The 22645-nt window shown below is 48.0% G+C and overlaps 1 protein-coding gene across 1 annotated transcript in view; it reads left to right on the forward strand.

Moving 5' to 3' along the window:
* The window catches only part of LOC139264071 (collagen alpha-1(IX) chain-like), a 189610-nt gene that overhangs the window by 149890 nt on the left and 17075 nt on the right, over positions 1–22645 (forward strand). Inside the window, exons 9-12 of the mRNA XM_070880195.1 lie at positions 2927–2998; positions 3381–3416; positions 11959–12003; positions 12122–12154. Of these exons, the coding sequence (XP_070736296.1) occupies positions 2927–2998; positions 3381–3416; positions 11959–12003; positions 12122–12154 (186 nt within the window). The remainder of the gene's footprint in view (positions 1–2926; positions 2999–3380; positions 3417–11958; positions 12004–12121; positions 12155–22645) is intronic.

Genomic DNA, 22645 nt, shown 5'->3' on the forward strand with positions numbered 1-22645 from the left:
AAATGGGTCCTTTTCGGGTTGGAAATCGGTGATTAGTGGTGTGCCACAGGGATCGGTGCTGGGACCACAACTGTTTACAATATACATAGATGACCTGGAAGAGGGGACGGAGTGTAATGTAACAAAATTTGCAGATGACACAAAGATTAGTGGGAAAGCAGGTTGTGTAGAGGACACAGAGAGGCTGCAAAGAGATTTAGATAGGTTAAGCGAATGGGCTAAGGTTTGGCAGATGGAATACAATGTCGGAAAATGTGAGGTCATCCACCTTGGGAAAAAAAAACAGTAAAAGGGAATATTATTTGAATGGGGAGAAATTACAACATGCTGCGGTGCAGAGGGACCTGGAGGTCCTTGTGCATGAATCCCAAAAAGTTAGTTTGCAGGTGCAGCAGGTAATCAGGAAGGCGAATGGAATGTTGGCCTTCATTGCGAGAGGGATGGAGTACAAAAGCAGGGAGGTCCTGCTGCAAATGTACAGGGTATTGGTGAGGCCGCACCTGCAGTTTTGGTCACCTTACTTAAGGAAGGATATACTGGCTTTGGATTGGGTACAGAGATGATTCACGAGGCTGATTCCGGAGATGAGGGGCTTATCTTATGATGATAGATTGAGTAGACTGGGTCATTACTCATTGGAGTTCAGAAGGATGAGGGGTGATCTTATAGAAACATTTAAAATAATGAAAGGGATAGACAAGATAGAGGCAGAGAGGTTGTTTCCACTGGTTGGGGAGACTAGAACTAGGGGGCACAGTCTCAAAATACGGGGGAGCAAATTTAAAACCGAGTTGAGAAGGAATTTCTTCTCCCAGAGGGTTGTGAATCTATGGAATTCTCTGCCCAGGAAAGCAGTTGAGGCTAGCTCATTGAATGTATTCAAATCACAGATAGATAGATTTTTAACCAATAAGGGAATTAAGGGTCATGGGGAGCAGGCAGGTAAGTGGAGCTGAGTCCACGGCCAGATCAGCCATGATCTTGTTGAGTGGCGGAGCAGGCTCAAGGGGCTAGATGGCCTATTCCTGTTCCTAATTCTTATGTTCTTATGTTCTATCGCAATGGCCTTACTGAGGGTCGGTGTCTCTACAGTCAAAAGTTTTCATAGGATGGTCTCGTGGCCAATGCCTAGTACAGAAAAGTCTCTGAGCATTTGCTCCAGGTAGCCATCAAACTCACATTGTCCTGCAAGTCGCCTTAGCTCGAAGTTGTAGCTCGCCACTTCCTGACCTTCAGATCGCTGGCACGTGTAGAACCGATACCTTGCCATCAGCATGCTCTCCCTCGGGTTAAGATGCTCCCGAATCAATGTACGCAGCTCCTCATACGACTTATCTGTGGGTTTCACCGGAACCAGAAGATTCTTCATGAGGCTGTAGTTCGATGCCCCGCAGACCGTGAGGAGGACCGCTCTCCTTTTTGCAGCGTTTCCTTCTCCGTCCAGCTCGTTGGCTACAAAGTATTGGTCTAGCCGTTCGACATAGGCTTCCCAGTCCTCACTGTCCGAGAACTTCTCCAGGATGCCCACAGTTTGCTGAATCTTTGCGTTGGATTCGTATACTCGTCGCCAGTTATTCTGTCCTTAACACAGATGAGACTGCACACAGGGACGTTAAAGTAACAGTGACCTCATTCTATATTAAGACACTCCAGAGTGAGGAACAGGCCTTAGGGACCGGCTTATATACAGTGCTCCCAAGGGATGCTGGGTTCCCTTGGGACTTCAGGGGATGCGCTCCCTGGTGGCGGAACATGGGAGTGCATGCTTTACAGATGCACAACAGTAACACATTGCACATTTGCTTTGGTAATTGTTTCTTTCACATCTTGTATTGCTCCAGCTGCGATTTTTTTCCAATGCTCTCACACAGCACTCATTCTCACACACACAACTGGCTCTTTAAAAATGGCCGATTTCCAAATCCAAGCTGTACTGCGCATGTGCGTCCATTGGAACATCGTCAAAAACTTATTTTTTTTTCACGTAGGCACAGAAGGTGCAGCTTCATTTTTGGTGCAGACAGGAGGCTCCACCCCCCCTGAGGCGACTGGACACGCTGGGTGGCGCCAAATTCGAATTATACATCGGGGAAACTTTAGCAAAATATTTCTGGCACATTTCTCCTTAGAAAAACGGGTGTAGCTCTGGCAATACGCCAGAAAATGGGTTTGGGGAAAATTGAGCCCATTGACTTATTACCTTTCAGCCTTAAATTGAAACTATTGCCAATACACTGTAAATTCAAGAATTAGATAAAACGATCTTATTGGTGTCATTCCAATGGCTCATGTAAAATTTCTATCTCTGGGTCATAGAAACCAAGAGGGTCCTGGGGTTCGATCCCTCATCTGTCCCAAGTTAGCTGGAACAGAAATAGGAGCACTGCAATTGCTGCAGCACCCTGTGTTAGGAAAGAATAATTGAGATAGGTTCCTGCTCTTGGATCACTTTATAGCAACCTCGCTGAAAATATACATGTGTGAGGCAGGGTGAGGACAGGATCGGGATCAATTGTGATGTGACATCTTCCACAGTGTAATACCCCACTGTCTCACACATAAATAATGGCAACTTCGGTAAGGTATCAGAGGGTAGCCACCAATTGTGGGATTTGTTTCCCAGTGAGGGAGGCTACACCAGAAGAGCAGGGAAAAAAAGTCATATCAAATTCGCAAAAGGGAATGGTATCAAGCAGTCCTCACAAGAATTAAATACAGGTAGTTCAATACAAATGTTAAACCCACCAAATTTTATGCTTGCAAAGGTCTGTGTTTTGATATTTTGAAGTTGCCGAAAGTTAAATTATCATGATGAATACATTGATTATTCTTTGTTTCTAGCTAATGTTTCACTTGTATAACCAATGCAGTTGCCAATAAATAGTTACCAATTTTAGAAGGAGCTCACACTTTTTATCACTCACAGGGTTTAAGAGGAGAGCCTGGGATTCCAGGCCAGCCCGGCTCTATAGGGATTCATGGAGCAAAGGGAAATAAGGTAGGGAATTAAATTCATGACTGAATGAAACATGAAATTCTCATCCTGTTCCAACTTTCATGCTACCTTCTGAATAATGCATTTGTTTAAACTTGAACAAACCCCAAAACTTGACCAAATCAAAACCATATTGATCTTGGCATATAAAATCTTTGCTTACAAAATCTGTTCCTCAACTGAAATAATAATGTTCTACATAAAATAATCCAAGTGAGTGAATATGTCAATGTTTCTAAAATTACAAAAATCATTGTGGAAAACAATGTGCCCACATAGTGAATGACAAATTGTAATCGATGAATAAGTTGGTTTTGCACTTGAATGTTTCACACTTAACATTTTCAGCCAATCTCCTTTCAGCCTATGTAATTATATTTTACAGGGTGAGTCAGGAAATCCTGGGAAGCAAGGAAGTCAGGTAATAATTACTTCCTTTCCAATTTTTGATTTAAGTAATGTCAATGGCCTCTGTCTCTTATAAATAGGACAGTTATTGAGCACCTGTAGAATCATAGAATGATACAGCACAGAAGGAGGCCTTTCAGGCCATCGTGCCCATGTTGGCTCTTTGAAAGTGATATCCAATTACTTGCACTCCATAGCCCTTTCCCCATAGCCCTAAAAAAATTTCCACTTCAAGTATTTATCAAATTCCCCATTTAAAGTTACTATTTAATCTGCTTCCACCACTCTTTCAGGCAGGGCATTCCAGATCATAACAACTCACTTTGTAACAAAATTTGTCCTCATGTTGCCACTGGCCCTTTTGCCAATCACCTTAAATCTGTGTCTTCTGGCTACCGACTCTTCTGCCGCGAGAAACATTTTCTCCTTATTTACTCGATCAAAACCATTCATGACTTTGAAACCCTCTATCAAATCTCCCTTTAACCTTCTATGCTCTCAGGAAACAATCCCAGCTTCTCCAGTCTCTCCACATAGCTGAAGAATTCCTATTCTAGTAAATCTCCCCTCCACTCCAGCAGGGAGCTTGTTGACTGTGAGGTGGAGCATGGCGGTGAGAAAGATTGAGAAGAGGGTTGGGGGCGATGACGCAGCCTTGTTTGACCCCGGTCCGGACGTGGATTGGATGGATCCGTTGATAAGGATCACGGCCTGCATGTCATCATGGATCAGGCGGAAGATGGTGACGAACCTTTGGGGGCATCCGAAACAGAGGAGGACGTTCCATAGACCCTTGCGGTTGACAGTGTCAAAGGCCTTTGTAAGGCTGAAGAAGGCCATATAAACTACAGCACCAGTGGGAACCTGTTCAACCTGCGCCGTCTCCAGGCCAGATCAAAGACTACCCCAACCTCTGCCATCGAGCTACAGTACTCAGACGACGCCTGCATCTGCGCACATGCAGAGGCTGCACTCCAGCACATAGTCGATGTAGTTACTGAGGCGTACAAAAGCATGGACCTTATTCAAACATCCGTAAGACAAAGGTACTCCACCAGCCTGTCCTCACCGCACAGCACTACCCCCCAGTCATCTGCGCAGCCCTGGACACCGTGGACCACTTCCCATATCTCGGGAGCCTCCTATCAACAAGAGCAGGCATCGACGATGAGATCCAACGCCGCCTCCAGTGCGCCAGTGCAGCCTTCAGCCGCCTGAGGAAAAGAGTGTTTGAAGACCAGGCCCTCAAAACTGCCACCAAGCTCGTGGTCTACAGGGCTGTAGTAATATCAGCCCTCCCGTATGGCTCAGAGACATGGACCATGTACAGTAAACACCTCAAGTTGCTGGAGAAATATCACCAATAATGTCTCCGCAAGATCCGATAATCCCCTTGGAGGACAGGCACACCAACATCAGCGTCCTCATTCAGGCTAACATCCCCAGCATTGAAGCACTGACCACACTCGATCAGCTCCGCTGGGCAGGCCACATAGTCCGCATGCCAGACACGAAACTCCCAAAGCAAGTGCTCTACTCGGAGCTCCTTCACGGCAAGTGATCCAAAGGTGGGCAGCGGAAACGCTGCAAGGACACCCTCAAAGATTCCCTGATAAAGTGCGACATCCCCACTGACACCTGGGAGTCCCTGACCCAAGACCGCCCAAAGTTGAAGAAGTACATCCGAGAGGGTGCTGAGCACCTCTAGTCTCAACACCGAGAGCATGCAGAAATCAAGCGCACACAGCGGAAAGAGCGTGCGGCAAACCAGTCCCACCCACCCCTTCCCTCAACGACTATCTGTCCCACCTGTGACAGAGTCTGTGGCTCTCGTATTGGACTGTTCAGCCACCAAAGAACTCAATTCAGGAGTGGAAGCAAGTCTTCCTCGATTCCGAGGGACTGCCTATGATGACAATTGATATGTCCTTACTATACAGTATAAATGCACACGAGGCCCATACCTGACAGAAGGTCACTCTGTGACCAGTAACCTTTATTCCAGCACTGAAGTGATGAAGGTGGGTGGAGCTTCTCCTTTTTTACCTGAAAGTCCAGCTTAGGAGTGTCTCCCACAAGTTCACCACCCAGTGGTCAATGTTCTCACGGTTTACAACTTAGGTCAGTTTATACATGGCTTACAATGACAGTTGAATACATGACATCACCTCCCCCCAAAGTCTTATTGGGATCACACATTAAGTCTTTCTGGTGGTTTACGCTCCCTTGTAGAGCACCTGAGATGGAGCTCCGGTTGTTGGGCGCTGGCCTGAGAGTCTGTTGTTTGTGGTGCCTCAGACCTGTCCGGACTGCCCACAGTGACTGGGCTCTCCTCCACTTGATTCCGGTGTTCGGTCACCTGTAGAGGAGTGAACTCTACATCGTGTTCTTCCCCTGCTTCTATGGGGTTGCTGAACCTCCTTTTTGTTTGATCCACATGTTTGCGGCAGATTTGTCCATTGGTAAGTTTAACTACCAGAATCCTATTCCCCTCTTTGGCAATCACAGTGCCTGCAAGCCACTTAGACCCTGCAGCGTAGTTGAGGACAAAGACAGGGTCATTGACATCAATACATCATGCCCTCGCATTCCCGTCATGGTAGTCACATTGTGACTGGCGCCTGCTCTCAACAATTTCTTTCATGGTGGGGTGTATAAGGGATAACCTGGTTTTGAGCATCCTTTTCATTAGCAGCTCCGCGCGTGGGACCCCTGTGAGCGAGTGTGGTCGGGATCTATTGGCCAACAGGAGGCGTGATAAGTGGCTTTGTAGGGAAAATCCTTGGCTTCTGAGCATCCCCTGTTTGATTATCTGCACTGCTCGTTCCGCCTGGTTGTTTGAGGCCGGTTTGAACGGTGCCGTTCTGACATGGTTGATACCATTTCCTGCCATAAAGTCCTGGAAATCAATGCTTGTAAAGCACGGACCATTGTCGCTGACCAAGACCTCCGGTAGACCATGGGCGGCGAACATTGCCCGTAGACTTTCTACCGTGGCAGAGGATGTGCTTGAATTGAGAATGTCACACTCGATCCATTTGGAGTAGGCGTCTACTACAACCAAAAACATTTTTCCCAAGAAAGGACCTGCGTAGTCCACATGGATGCGTGACCATGGCTTGGCGGGCCAGGACCAGGGGCTAAGGGGGGCTTCCCTGGGTGCATTGCCCAGCTGGGCACACATGTTGCACCTGCGAACACCATGTTCCAGGTCTGCATCTATCCCTGGCCACCAAACGTGTGACCTGGCAGTTGCCTTCATCATGACAATGCCTGGGTGCTCATTGTGGAGTTCTCTGATGAACGTCTCTCTGCCCATCTGGGGCATGACTACTCGGTTTCCCCACAGTAGGCAATCGGCCTGAATCGAGAGTTCATCCTTGTGCCTGTGAAATGGTTTGAATTCCTCAGGGTATGCCCCATACGTGGCTGCTCAGTCCCCATTCAGGACACATTTCTTGACTAAAGATAGTAGCGGGTCTCTATTTGTCCAGACTTTAATCTGACGGGCTGTCACAGGTGAGCCTTCGCTTTCGAAAGCTTCAACAGCCATGACCATCTCAGCAGCATGCTCGGTTGCCCCTCGGTGGTGGCTAGTGGGAGCCTGCTGAGTGCATCGGCGCAGTTTTCAGTGTCCAGTTTGTGCCGAATTGTATAGCCCACCTCTGTATGCGGGCCGATGCATTTGCATTTCTGGCTTTGTTGTCGGCCAAAAGGGACGTTAGGGTTTTGTGATCTGTCTCCAGCTCAAATTTCCTGCCAAACAGGTACTGGTGCATTTTCATTACCGCATATACACATGCAAGCACCTCCTTTTCTACCATCCCGTAGCCCCTTTCTGCTTGGGACAGACTTCTGGAGACATGTAACTTACCCTTGGCATTGACATGCTGCAACACACACATGACACCATAGGACGACACATCGCACGTTAACACAAATTTCTTACATGGGTCATATAGCGTTAACAGATTGTTGGAACATAACAAATTGCGTGCTCTATTAAAAGCCCTTTCCTAGCTGTCCCCCCAGACCCATTCGCGACCTTTGCGTAGGCGCACGTGTAGCGGCTCTAACAGCGTGCTCAATTTGGGAAGAAAGTTTGCAAAATAGTTCAGGAGCCCCAGGAACGAACGCAGCTCTGTCGTGTTACGGGGTCTGGGTGCTCTCTGGATCACTTCCGTTTTGGACGCGGTAGGTCTGATCCCGTCAGCTGCTACCCTCCTCCCCAGGATTCTACCTCTGGAACTAGGAAGACACACTTCGCCATTTTAAGTCACAGCCCTACCCGGTCCAGTCTGCGTAGCACCTCCTCCAGCTTGTGGAGGTGTTCTTCAGTATCGCAACCCGTGATGAGGATGTCGTCTTGAAAAACCACCGTCCTTGGAATCGACTTGAGGAGGCTTTCCATATTTCGTTGAAAGATCGCGGCGGCCGAGTGAATCCCGAACGGACATCTGTTGTACTCAAACAATCCCTTGTGTGTCGTGATGGTGTTCAGCTTCTTCGACTCACTCGCCAGCTCCTGGGTCATGTAAGCTGAGGTCAGGTCCAATTTTGAAAAAAGTTTGCCACTGGATAGCGTCGCTAAGAGGTCCTCCTCTCTCTGTAGTGGGTACTGGTCTTGGAGTGACACCCGATTGATGGTGGCCTTGTAATCGCCACATATCCTGACCGACCCATCCGCCTTGAGCACCAGCACAATCGGGCTCGCCCAGTCACTGAATTCGACTGGCGAGATGATGCCTTCCCTCAGCAGGCGGTCCAATTCGCCTTCTATCTTTTCGTGCATCATGTATGGCGCCGCTCTGGCCTTGTGGTGTACTGGCCTGGTGTCCGGGTTTATGTGAATCACTACCTTGGTCACCATGAAAGTGCCAATGCCGGGTTGAAATAATGAGTCAAATTTGTCCAGGACCTGTGAGCATGATATTCGCTCCACAGAAGAAATTGCATTGACATCGCCCCATTTCCAGTTCATGACAGCAAGCCAACTCCTCCCCAGCAGTGTGGGACCGTACCCCGGGACAATCCAGAGTGGCAACCTGTTCTCCGAATCTTTGTGGGTCACGACTACCGTGGCGCTGCCTAGCACCGGAATGATCTCCTTTGTATATGTCCGTAGCTATGCGTCAATCGCCAATAATTTTGGCCTCCTGGCCTTGGATGCCCACAACTTGTCGAACTGTTCGATACTCATCAGGGACTGGCTGGCCCCCGTGTCTAGCTCCATTGATACTGAGATGCCATTGAGGAGCACTTTCATCATTATCAGTGGCATCCTGGTATATGAACTGTATATGTGCTTCACATGAACTCGCTGAACTTCAGCTTCCAGCGATTTCCCCCAGTATTCATTTGGCCTCGTAGGGCTTACATCGGGCCCGTCCTCCTCGTACATCAACCTGGCTGCAGGCTTCCTGCACATGCGCGCCAAGTGACCGCTTGGTATATTGCTGATACCTGCAAGCTCTGGCTGAGTGTTTGCCGCCACACCTCCAACATGAGCCGTTGTTGGAAACAAAAGGTCCATTACCAGTCAATCGTCTCTGACTGTCTCTGTAACTGTCCTTAAGCGCACCAGTGACAGGTGTTGATGGCCCCATTACTGGCCGCATTGTCCCTTGCGATGGTATGAATCGCTGTTCAGCTAGCCATTGTCTCTGTTGAATTCCCCCTTTGGGTTCGACTACATGCTCGGGCATGTCTGATTGCCCCTGTCTGCCTGGAGAACTGTGTACTGCGTTAACTATGTTGACTCCCTGTCCATTTGCTGCATTTAAGCCAAGATTTTTGTCAAACATCTTTCTGGTCTCTTCCTCTCCTGAGATAAATGTCTGGGCCATCAAAGCCGCCTTTTCCAAGGTCAAGTCTTTGATCTCAATCAGATTCCTGAAAACCCCAGCGTACCCGATGCCCTCAATAAAAAAAGTCTCGCAGCATCTCTGCTCTGCATGCATCTGGGAACTTACATAGTCTCGCCAGTCGCCGAAGGTCTGCCACAAAGTCTGGAACGCTTTGCCCTTCTCGCCGCCGGTGCGTATAAAACCGGTGTCTCGCCATGTGCATGCTGCTCGCTGGTTTAAAGTGTTCCCCGATCAATTTACTGAGCTCTTCAAAAGTCTTGTCCGCCGGCTTCTCTGGCACTAGAAGATCCTTCATCAGGGAGTACGTCCTGGATTCACAAACCGTCAAGAGATGAGCCCTGCGTTTGTCGGCCGAATCCTGTCCCAGCCATTCCTTGGTGATGAAACTTTGCTGTAGTCTCTCAATAAAATCGTCCCAATCATCCCCAACACAGTACCTCTCTTCTGTGCTGCTAGTGGCCATGCTCACGTGGTTTAAATCCCAGTTTCTCGTCGCCAATGATATGTCCTTACTAGGCAGTATAAAGGCACATGAGGCCCATACTTGAGAGAAGGTCACTCTGTGACCAGTAACCTTTATTCCAGCACTGAAGTGATGAAGGTGGGTGGAGCTTCCACTTTTATACCTGAAAGTCCAGGTTAGGAGTGTCACCCACAAGTTCACCACCTAGTGGTCAGTGTTCTCATGGTGTACAACTTAGGTCAGTTTATACATGGGTTACAATGACAGTTGAATATCTGATATTAATAATGAAATCTCCCCTTCACCCTCTCCAAGGCCTTTGCATCCTTCCTAAAGTGTGGTGCCCAGAATTGGCCACAATACTCCAGCTGGGGGATAGCCAATGTTTTCTGAATGTTTAGCATAACTTTCTTGCTTTTATACTCTATGGGGCCGAAATTGCCCCTTTCCAAAAGGCCCATTAGCGGGAGGCACTAATGGGGCGATAAGGACTTTTCACTCAAGGGCAGGCAGCGCAAGCGACCCGCAAAACGGCTTTGCACTGCCCCCATAGTTTTCGTCCCGTCTGCGCCAACCCCTTATCGCCCTGTGCCAACCCCTTTACGCCACACGGGGAAAACATGGAACGAGGTTAGCGCTGGGCGTGCCATCGACAGTTTTGCAGGCTGCTGACTGTGGTGGCTGGTGCGCCACATCCACCCTTAAAAAGGAGGGCCTTGTGCCGTGGCAGTCATTTTTTTAAGCGGCCGACTTTGCAGTCAGCACGACAGTGACAACCACTGGTTCGGCCGAGCCGCCAATAGGCAGCCCGGCACCCCATTTTGGGTGCTGGGCCGCTGGCTCAGCTGAAACCTTCCCTGGTGGCCGAGTAGACGCCATGGAAGCGACTGCAGAGTTTGCAGAAGCCTTCCCCTTTAAGAGAAGGGAGGGACAGTGTGACGTGTCAACGCGACGCACCATGTCCGCGTCGCGCTGAGTGACATCACCGCGGTTCCGCCCCTCTCTCACCCTGCTACCGCCCGGATGTTTTTTCATGCACCAAGATCCCAATTCCAGGTCATATAGATTCCGCTTTCGCCGGGCGATAAATTTTTATTTAATTCGAATTGTGCGCAGGGCAATTTTGCCCCCGATGCCTCTATTAATAAAGCCAAGGACCACATGTGACTTTTTAACAGCCTTCTCAACTGTCCTGCCACCTTCAAAGATTTGTGTACGTACACCCCCAAGACTCTCTGTTCCTGATCCCCAGACGCAATAATAATCAATTCAAACAAATGCAGTAGAAGTAGAATAATGGCTAAAATATTGCAAAGCTGTAATATTAAAGGATTCAATTGGTATTGTTATTATAGTTATAAAACCATCTGAGCTCAAGGCTTGGGTTGGAGCTCTGTAAGACACATGTAAACCTGTCACTGGTTTTGTTTAAAAACATATTCAAGATTTCAATTTTCATTTTGGAATTGATTCTTCCACTACTTAAGCTTTGCCATTCCCATTGGAATATTCCACTAGCAATGCCATGTTTTGCTGACAGCGGGACTGGTAAGAGAGGGTAAGACAAAGATGTTTATTTTGCAGGTTCTTTTATATGACAAGATAAGAAAGTGAAACAGTTGTTGCTTGGTGTGTCACCAGGAAATTTACTAACCTACAAATGAATTATTATTTGTTATGTGTAATGAGGTAAGACAGAGAGAAAGTTGCACATAGCACACTCTAATCATCTTTCCTTGCTCATGCGATAAGATGGTTTAAGTGACTGTTCAAATCCAAGATGTTTGCAAGTGGCAAATTAATTTGCTCCTGCTGTAGTTTTAAAACTGTTACCATGATCATCAAAAAATATGGAATCAAATGTGATGCTGCAGTATTTGTATACCCTTTAATTAAGGTGCAAAGCACTGATGTAGCAGGTGGGTAGGCAGAATGGCATTACTTATTGTTAATGGTATAGCATTAATTTTAAATGTAACACTGATTTTGGCTAGTGAGTCCATTTCTGGCTGATACTTCAGCCAAGACAGTGTAAACTCTGTTGCAGTTAGCAGCTTTTCTTTTGTGCACTAGCTGTAATAAAATTGTACATCCACTCTTTATTAACTTGCTTACAATTTGATTATATGTAAAGGGTGATTCCATGATCTGGCATTGCCAACGGGGAGTGGGATTCTTAGTGTAAGTGCGCTTTTGCGTGACATAATATCTATTCTGTCATCTAGGCTGAGAAAGGTAAAGAAGGATCTCCTGGATTACCAGGGCCACAGGTAATCAATAAAATGTTGCACTCACAGAATATGAAATACATATGTAATCATTTGCAAAAGTAATTACACTTGCATCCAAGTGTTACATCAGTAACTTGCTGTGTTTATATTTCCTCAGGGAGCTATTGGTGCTAAAGGAGGAAAAGGCGAGGTAAACGTTTGTGAGATACAAATATAAATTTGAATTATTATTTAATCTGTTTCCTGATATCTTTTTGCCAAAAAGCTCTCCCTTACTAACTCAGTAATATAATGGTAGATGTTCCTTTCAAGTGAACTGTGGCCAGTTGGTCAGCAACCCAATAGTCCCGGTGGGAGGGGCCTGGTCCATTTTGGGGGCCAGGTTTCATTAGTATTCAGCTGGCAGGCTGCAAGCAATAAACGGGAGAACCCAAGGCAGCCCATCGGCTCCGGGCCATATTGGACGGCCCAGCAGAAGGTAGGTTCCGTCGGCGGGGGTGGGGGGCAACCTTGGGAGAGGGGAGGGACTTAGAGTGGCAAAGGCCCAGGCTGGTTTTGTGAAGCCAGGAGGAGCACTCTTGCTCCTCCCAGCCCTAAAAAAATAAACACAAATCTATTTGTCATCCAGCTGATACTAGGCAGAGCATATGCCCTTGTGAAGGGATGGGGCAGGATAAATAGAAACAGACTAATTTCAGTGGTTAAGGTTTCTTGAACGAGGGGACAGGGTGTCCGCCATGGTTCAGTGGGTAGCACACTCTCCTCTGAGTCAGAAAGTAGTGGGTTCAAGTCCTACTCCAGAGACTTGAGCACATAAACCTAGGCTGACACTCCAGTCTCATCTTTTGGATGAGACGTTAAACCGAGGCCCCGTCTGCTCTCTCAGGTGCATGCAAAATATCCCATGGCAACATTTCGAAAAAGAGCAGTGGAGTTGTCCCCACTGTCCAGGTCAATATTTATCCCTCAACCAACATCACCAAAACAGATTATCTGGTCATTATTGTTACACTCATAATAAATGGTGAGACTGAGTACTGTGTGTAATGAGCAAGTGTGACCTTAGCTCCTTTATTTAGGTTCCAGAGTGCAGGTACCTCGTGGGTGGCCTGTTTATATACTGTGCTCCCAAGGGATGCTAGGATCCCTTGGGACTCCAACAGGTGGGCCCTCTGGTGGTCAGGTGTAATGCAAGTCACAAAGGGTTAAGTAGATAACATCACTCCCCCGTGAAGTCAACAGTACACTTATTTACAAGGTGAGACGATCTGGGGCTTTACGTTCCCTTGTCGATCATCTCGGTACAAATGCGGGTGTGGGTGAGTTGGTTAGTTCTTCACTGGGCTGTTGGGCAGCCGGCCTTGCCGGGCTGCTGGGGATGATGAGTTCGTTTTCGTGGTCAACTATGATGTCAGTTGCCACTTGTGTGTGTGTTGGAAGGTCAAAGCTGGTGGTGTCCTCTTCGGGTTGTTCGTAACTGTTGGTGAACCGCAATTTGATTTGGTCCAAATGTTTTCTGTGCGTTTGTCCATTGGTCAGTTTGACCTGAAACACCCTACTCCCCTCTTTGGCTGTGACCGTGCCAGCGAGCCATTTGGGACCATGTCCATAATTGAGCACAAACACAGGATCATTGATCTGAATATCGTGTGACAAATTTGCGCGGTCATGGTACATACTTTGTTGATGCCGCTTGCCCTCCACGTGATCATGGAGATCAGGGTGGACAAGAGAGAGTCTTGTTTTAAGCTCCCTTTTCATGAGCAGCTCAGCTGGGGGAATCCCGGTGCGTGAGTGGGGTCTGGTGCGGTAGCTGAGCAGTACTCGGGACAACAGGGTCTGCACGTTTCAAGCTTTGCTTGATGGTCTGAACTGACCGTTCTGCCTGGCCGTTGGATGCGGGCATGAACAGGGCAGATGTGACATGTTTGAACCCGTTGCGGGTCATGCATTCCTTGAATTCAGCACTGGTAAAGCACGGCCCATTGTCGCTGACTAGGACATCAGGCAAGCCGTGCGTGGCAAACATGGCTCGTAGGCTTTCAATGGTGGCCGTGGATGTGCTTACAGACATTATTATACATTCAATCCATTTTGAGTCAGCGTCCACGACAACCAAAAACATTTTGCCTAGGAATGGGCCCGCATAGTCTACATGGATCCTCGACCACGGTTTGGATAGCCACGACCATAAACTGAGCCTCTCTGGGCGTATTGCTCAACTGAAAGCAAGTATTGCACAGGCGCACGCATGACTCTAAATCTGAGTCAATGCCGGGCCACCACACGTGAGATCTGGCTATGGCTTTCATCATTACGATGCCTGGGTGGGTGTTGTGCAGTTCACAAATAAATGTGTCTCTGCCTTTCTTGGACAAGACCATGCGATTGCCCCACAAAAGACAGTCTGCCTGCAGGGACAACTCGTCTTTGCGTCTCTGGAATGGCTTCATCGCTTCCTGCATCTCCACTGGGACACTGGACCAGCTCCCATGGAGGACACAGTTTTTTACGAAGGACAGTAAAGGATCCTGGCTGGTCCAGGTCCTGATCTGGCGGGCCGTAAAGGGGGACTTCTCGTTCTCAAATACCTCCATGACTGATAAGTCCTTACTATACTTACAGTATAAATGCACACGAGGCCCATACTTGAGAGTCGGTCACTCTGCGACCAGTTACCTTTATTACCAAGACATCAAGTGATGAAGGTGGGTGGAGCTTCCCCTTTTATACCTGAAAGTCCAGGTAAGGAGTGTCTCCCACAAGTTCGCCCCTTGTGATCAGTGTTCTCAAGGTGTACAACTTATACATGTGTTACAATGATAGTTGAATACATGACATCACCTCCCCCCCAAAGTCTTATTGAGATCACAGGTTAAGTCTCTCTGCTGGTTTATGCTCCCTTGTGTAGAGCACCTGAGTTGGGGCTCCGGTTGTTGGGCGCTATCCTGAGTGTCTGCTGTTTGCGGTGCCTCAGGCCTGTCCGGACTGCCCACAGTGACTGGGCTCTCCTCCACTTGGTTCCGGTGTTCGGTCACCTGCGGTGGAGTAAACTCTACGTCATATTCTTCCTCTGCTTCTTCTATGAGATTGCTGAACCTCCTTTTAGTTTGATCCACGTGTTTGCGGCAGATTTGTCCATTGGTAAGTTTAACAACCAAAACCCTATTCCCCTCTTTGGCAATCACAGTGCCTGCAAGTCATTTGGGCCCTGCAGCGTACTTAAGTACAAAAACAGGGTCATTGACATCAATACATCGCGCCCTCGCATTCCTGTCATGGTAGTCACATTGTGACTGACACCTGCTCTCATCAATTTCTTTCACGGGCCATTGTCGCTGACCAAGACATCCGGTAGACCATGGGTGGCGAACATTGCCCGTAGACTTTCTACCATGGCAGAGGATGTGCTTGAATTTAAAATGGCACACTCAATCCATTTGGAGTAGGCGTCTACTACAACCAAAAACATTTTTCCCATGAAAGGACCTGCGTAGTCCACATGGATGTGTGACCATGGCTTGGCAGGCCAGGACCAGGGGCTAAGGGGGGCTTCCCTGGGCGCATTGCCCAGCTGGGCACACGTGTTGCACCTGCGAACACCATGTTCCAGGTCTGCATCTATCCCTGGCCACCAAACGTGTGACCTGGCAGTTGCCTTCATCATGACAATGCCCGGGTGCTCATTGTGAAGTTCTCTGATAAGCACCTCTCTGCCCATCTGGGGCATGACTACTCGGTTTCCCCACAGTAGGCAATCGGCCTGAATCGAGAGTTCATCCTTGCGCCGATGAAACGGTTTAAATTCCTCAGGGCATGCCCTGTACGTGGCTGCCCAGTCCCCATTCAGGACACATTTCTTAACTAAAGACAGCAGCGGGTCTTTATTTGTCCAGACTTTAATCTGACGGGCTGTCACAGGTGAGCCTTCGCTTTCGAAAGCTTCAACAGCAATGACAATCTCAGCATCATGCTCAGTTGCCCCTTCAGTGGTGGTTAGTGGGAGCCTGCTTAGTGCATCGGCTTTCAGTGCCCAGTTTGTGCCGAATTGTGTAGACATAGGCGGCTAACGTGAGTGGCCACTGTATGCGGGCTGATGCATGCGCATTTATGGCCTTGTTGTCAGCCAAAAGGGACGTTAGGGGTTTGTGATGTCTCCAGCTCAAATTTCTTGCCAAACAAGTACTGGTGCATTTTTTTTACTGCATATACATATACTAGCACTTCCTTTTCTACCATCCCGTAGCCCCTTTCTGCCTAGGACAGACTTCTGGAGGCATAAGCTACCAGCTGTAACTGACCATTGGCATTCACGTGCTGCAACACACACCCGACCCCATAGGACGACGCATCGCACGTTAAAACAAGTTTCTTACACGGGTCATATAGCGTAAACAGTTTGTCGGAGCATAACAAATTGCGTGCTCTATCAAGAGCCTTTTCCTGGCTGTCCCCCCAGACCCAATCGCGACCTTTGAATAGGAGCACGTGTAGCGGCTCTAACAGCGTGCTCAATTTGGGAAGAAAGTTCGCAAAATAGTTCAGGAGCCCCAGGAACGAACGCAGCTCCGTCATGTTACTGGGTCTAGGTGCTCTCTGGATCGCTTCCGTTTTGGATGCAATAGGTCTGATCCCGTCTGCTGCTACCCTCCTCCCCAGGAATTCTACCTCTGGAGCTAGGAAGACGCACTTCACCTTTTTCAGTTGCTGCCCTACCCGGTCCAGTCTGCGTAGCACCTCCTCCAGGTTGTGGAGGTGTTCTTCAGTATCGCGACCCGTGATGTGGATGTCGTTTTGAAAAACCACCGTCCTTGGAATTGACTTGAGGAGGCTTTCCATATTTCGCTGAAAGATCGCGGCAGCCGAACGAATCCCGAACGGACATCTGTTATACTCAATCAATCCCTTGTGTGTCGTGATAGTGGTCAACTTCTTTGACTCACTCGCCAGCTCCTGGGTCATGTAAGCTGAGGTCAGGTCCAATTTTGAAAAAGGTTTGCCACCGGATAGCGTCGCAAAGAGGTCCTCCGCTCTCGGTAGCGGGTACTGGTCTTGGAGTGACACCCGATTGATGGTGGCCTTGTAATCACCACAAATCCTAACCGAGCAATCCGCTTTGAACACCGGCACGATTGGGCTCGTCCAGTCACTGAATTCGACTGGCGAGATGATGCCTTCCCTCAGCAGGTGGTCCAATTCACATTCTATCTTTTCCCGCATCATGTACGGCACCGCTCTGGCCTTGTGGTGTACTGGCCTGGCATCCGGGTTTATGTGAATCACTACCTTAGCCCCCATGAAAGTGCCGATGCCGGGTTGAAATAATGAGTCAAATTTGTCCAGGATCTGTGAGCATGATACTCGCTCTACAAAAGAAATTGCATTGACATCGCTCCATTTCCAGTTCATGACAGCAAGCCAACTCCTCCCCAGTAGTGCGGGACCGTCCCCCGGGACAATCCAGAGTGGCAACCTGTTCTCCGAATCTTTGTGGGTCACGACTACCGTGGCGCTGCCTAGCACCAGAATGATCTCCTTTGTATATCTCCGTAGCTGTGTGTCAATCGGCAATAATTTTGGCCTCCTGGCCTTGGACACCCACAACCTTTCAATCTGTTTGATACTCATCAGGGACTGGCTGGCCCCTGTGTCTAGTTCCATTAATACTGGGATGCCATTGAGGAGCATTTTCATCATTATCGGTGGCGTCCTGGTATATGAACTGTTTATGTGCTTCACATGAACTCACTGAACTACAGCTTCCAGCGATTTCCCCCAGTATTAATTTGGCTTACATCGGGCCCGTCCTCCTCTTACATCAACCTGGCTGCAGGCTTCCTGCATATATGCGCCAAGTGACCGCTGACGTTGCGGTTTCTGCAGGTATATTGCTGATACCTGCAAGCTCTGGCTGGGTGTTTGCCTCCACACCTCCAGCATGAGCTGGAGGCCCCGTTGTTGGAAACAAATGGTCCATTACCAGTCGATAGTCTCTGACTTTCTCTGTAACTGTCCTTAAGCGCACCATTAAGAGGTGTTGATGGCCCCATTACTGGCCGCATTGTCCCTTGCGATGGCATGAATCGCCGTTCAGTTAGCCGTTGTCTCTGTTGAATTCCCCTTTTGGGTTCGACTGCATGCTGGGGCATGTCCGATTGTCCTTGTCTGCCTAGAGAACTGTGTGCCGCGTTAACAATGTTGACTCCCTGGTCGTTTGCCGCATTTGAGCCAAGATTTTTGTCATTCATCATTCTGGTCTCTTCCTTCCCTGAGATAAATGTCTGGGCCATCAGAGCCGCCGCTTCCAAGGTCAAGTCTTTGGTCTTAATCAGTTTCCTGAAAACCCCAGCGTGCCCGAGGCTCTCAATAAAAAAAGTCGCGAAGCATCTCTGCTCTGCATGCATCTGTGAACTTACATAGGCTCGCCAGTCACCGGAGATCTGCCACGAAGTCTGGAATACCGCCGGTGTGTGTAAAACCATGTCTTGCCATGTGCATGCTGCTCGCCGGTTTAAGGTGTTCCCCGATCAACTTACTGAGCTTTTCGAATGTCTTGTCCGCCGGCTTCTCTGGCGCTCAAAGGTCCTTCATCAGGGAGTACTTTCTGGATCCACAAACCATCAGGAGATGAGCCCTGCGTTTGTCGGTCGAATCCTGTCCCAACCATTCCTTAGTGACAAAACTTTGCTGTAGTCTCTCGATAAAGTCATCCCAATCATCACCGACACAGTACCTCTCTTCTGTGCTGCTAGTGGCCATGCTCGCATGGTTTAAATCCCAGTTTCTCGTCGCCAATGATATGTCCTTACTATACAGTATAAATGCACACGAGGCCCATATTTGAGAGAAGGTCACTCTGTGACCAGTTACTTTTATTACCAAGACCTCAAGTGATGAAGGTGGGTGGAGCTTCCCCTTTTATACCTGAAAGTCCAGGTTAGGAGTGTCTCCCACAAGTTTGCCCCTTGTGGTTAATGTTCTCAAGGTGTACAACTTACGTCAGCTTATACATGGGTTACAATGATAGTTGAATACATGACAATGACCATGAGCAAGTCCACAGGCTGTGCCATTTCCACCCCGGTGGTGGGCAATGGCAGCCGACTGAGAGCATCAGCGCAGTTCTCTGTGCTCGGTCTGTGGCGGATTACATAGTTGTATGCCGACACCGTGAGCGCCCATCTTTGGATGCAGGCAGAGGCATTGGTATTAATCCCTTTGCTCTCAGAGAACAGCGATATGAGCGGCTTGTGGTCAGTTTCAAGCTCAAACTTGAGGCCAAATAAGTACTGGTGCATTTCTTTTACCCCATAAACGCACGCCAGAGCCTCTTTTTGAACCATGCTGGAGGCCCTTTCGGCCTTGGACAAACTCCTGGATGCATATGCAACCGGTTGCAAAATCTCTGAATCATTAGCCTGTTGTAACACACACCCGAACCCATATGACGACGCATCGCAAGCTCACACTAATCATTTACATGGATTATACAGGACAAGCAGTTTGTTAGAACACAATAAATTTCTAGCTTTTTTTAAATGCAGCCTCTTGTGGATTCCCCCATACCCAGTCGTCTCCCTTGCGCAGTAGCGCATGTAGGGGTTCTAGCAGGGTGCTTAACCCAAGTAGGAAGTTACCAAAATATTAAGGAGTCCCAGGAACGACCGCAATTCCGTCACATTCTGTGGTCGTGGCGTGTTCTTTATGGCCTCCGTCTTGGCATCGGTAGGTCCGATGCCATCTGCTGCGATTCTCCTTTCTAAGAATTCGATGTCCTGTGCCAGGAAAACACACTTCGAGTGTTTCAACCTGAGCCCCACGTGATCCAACTGACTAAGAACCTCCTCCAGATTCTTCAAGTGCTCCATGGTGTCCCGACCTGTAACCAATATGTTGTCCTGGAGGACCACTGTGCACGGAACCGACTTTAGCAGGCTCTCCATGTTCCGCTGGAAGATCGCCGCGGCTGACCAAATCCAAAACATAGAAATATAGAAACATAGAAAATAGGTGCAGGAGTAGGCCATTCGGCCCTTCGAGTCTACACCAACCATTCAATAAGATCATGGCTGATCATTCACCTCAGTACCTCTTTCCTGCTTTCTCTCCATACCCCTTGTTCCCTTTAACCGCAAGGACCACATCTAACTCCCTCTTGAAGATACCTAATGAACTGGCATCAACAACTTTCTATGGTAGAGAATTCCACAGGTTCACAATTCTCTGAGTGAAGAAGTTTCTCCTCATCTCGGTCCTAAATGGCTTACCACTTATCCTTAGACTGTGACCCCTGGTTCTGGACTTCCCCAATATCGGGAACATTCTTCCTGCATCTAACCTGTCCAGTCCCGTCAGAATTTTATATGTTTATATGCGATCTCCTCTCATTCTTCTAAACTCCAGTGAATACAGGCCCAGTCGATCCAGTCTCTCCTCATATGTCAGTCCTGCCATCCCAGGAATCAGTCTGGTGAACCCTCGTTGCACTCTCTCAATAACAAGAACATCCTTCCTCAGATTAGGAGACCAAAATTGAACACAATATTCCAGGTGAGGCCTCACCAAGGCCCTGTATAACTGCAGTAAGACTTCTTTGCTCCTATACTCTCATCCCCAAGCTATGGAGGCCAACATGCCATTTGCCTTCTTCACCGCCTGCTGTACCTGCATGCCAACCTTCAGTGACTGATGCACCATGAAACCCAGGTCTCGTTGCACCTCCCCTTTTCCTAATCTGCCGCCATTCAGATAATATTCTGCCTCCCTGTTTTTGTCACCAAAGTGGATAACCTCACATTTATCCACATTATACTGCATCTGCCATGCATTTGCCCACTCACATAACCTGTCCAAATCACCCTGCAGCCTCTTAGCATCCTCCTCACATCTCTCACCATCACCAAGCTTAGTGTCATCTGCAAACTTGGAGATATTACACTCAATTCCTTCATCTAAATCATTAATGTATATTGTAAAGAGCTGGGGTCCCAGCACTGAGCCCTGCGGCACTCCACTAGTCACTGCCTGCCATTCTGAAAAGGACCTGTTTATCCCGACTCTCTGCTTCCTGTCTGCCAACCAGTTCTCTATCCACGTCAATACATTACCCCTAGTACCATGTACTTTAATTTTGCACACCGATTTCTTGTGTGGGACCTTGTCAAAAGCCTTTTGAAAGTCTAAATGCACCACATCCACTGGTTCTCCCTTGTCCACTCTACTAGTTACATCCTCAAAAAATTCTAGAAGATTTGTCAAGCATGATTTCCCTTTCATAAATCCATGCTGACTTGGACCAATCCTGTCACTGCTTTCCAAATACGCTATTATTTCATCTTTAATAATTGATTCCAACATATTCCCCACTACTGATGTCAGGCTAACCAGTCTATAATTACCCGTTTTCTCTCTCCCTCCTTTTTTTAAAAAAATGGTGTTACATTAGCTATCCTCCAGTCCATAGGAACTGATCCAGAGTCGATAGACTGTTGGAAAATGATCACCAATGCATCCACTATTTCTAGGGCCACTTCCTTAAGTACGCTGGGATGCAGACTATCAGGCCCTGGGGATTTATTGACCTTCAATCCCATCAATTTCCCTAACACAATTTCCTGACTAATAAGGATTTCCTTCAGTTCCTCCTACTCACTAGACCCTCGGCCCCCTAGTAATTCCAGAAGGTTATTTGTGTCTTCCTTAGTGAAGACAGAACCAAAGTATTTGTTCAATTGGTCTGCCATTTCTTTGTTCCCCATTATGAATTCCCCTGATTCTGACTGCAAGGGACCTACGTTAGTTTTCACTAATCTTTTTTTCTTCACTTATCTATAGAAGCTTTTGCTGGGAGAACTGGGAGAAATTTAGCTTTGCTGCTTTTTCTGGCTAATTTATATGCCTCTTCCTTGGATTTAACACTATCCCTAATTTCCCTTGTTAGCCACGGTTGAGCCACCTTCCCCATTTTATTTTTACTCCAGACAGGGATGTACAATTGTTGAAGTTCATCCATGTGATCTTTAAATGTTTGCCATTGACTATCCACCATCAACCCTTTAAGTATCATTCGCTAGTCTATTCTAGCCACCGGTTGTAGATAAACAGACCTTTGTGCGTGTTGATGCAGGTGAGGCCTTTCGAAGACTCCTCCAGCTCCTGCGTCGTAAATAGGTCGTCTGCATTGGGTAGCTGGGAACTGCAGTGAAAAACGGTTAATCGTTACTTTATAGTCCCCGCAAATTCTAACCATACTGTCCTCCTTGAGTACCAGGACAATCGGACCGGCCCAGTCATTGAATTCCACCAGCGCGATGATACCTTCACGTTGCAGTCTATCCAGCTCAATTTCCACTTTCTCACGCATCATGTACGCTACCGCCCGTGCCTTGTGGTGGATGAGTCGCATACCGGGAACCAAATGGATCTGCACTTTCACCCCCTGGAAGTTCTAATGCCTGGCTCGAATAGCGATGGGAACTTGCTTAGAACCTGGGTACATGAGGCGTCATCGACAGACGAAAGCACTCGGATGTCGTCCCACTCCCAACGGATTTTCCCAAGCCAACATCTGCCAAACAATGTGAGGCCATCCCCTGGCACAACCCACAGCGGGAGTTCGTGCACTGCTCCATCATAGGAGACTTTGACTTCAACACTGCCAATTACAAGGATTAGTTCCTTG

Source organism: Pristiophorus japonicus, chromosome 1, assembly GCF_044704955.1.
Source record: "Pristiophorus japonicus isolate sPriJap1 chromosome 1, sPriJap1.hap1, whole genome shotgun sequence".
Classification (NCBI taxonomy): Eukaryota; Metazoa; Chordata; class Chondrichthyes; family Pristiophoridae; genus Pristiophorus; species Pristiophorus japonicus.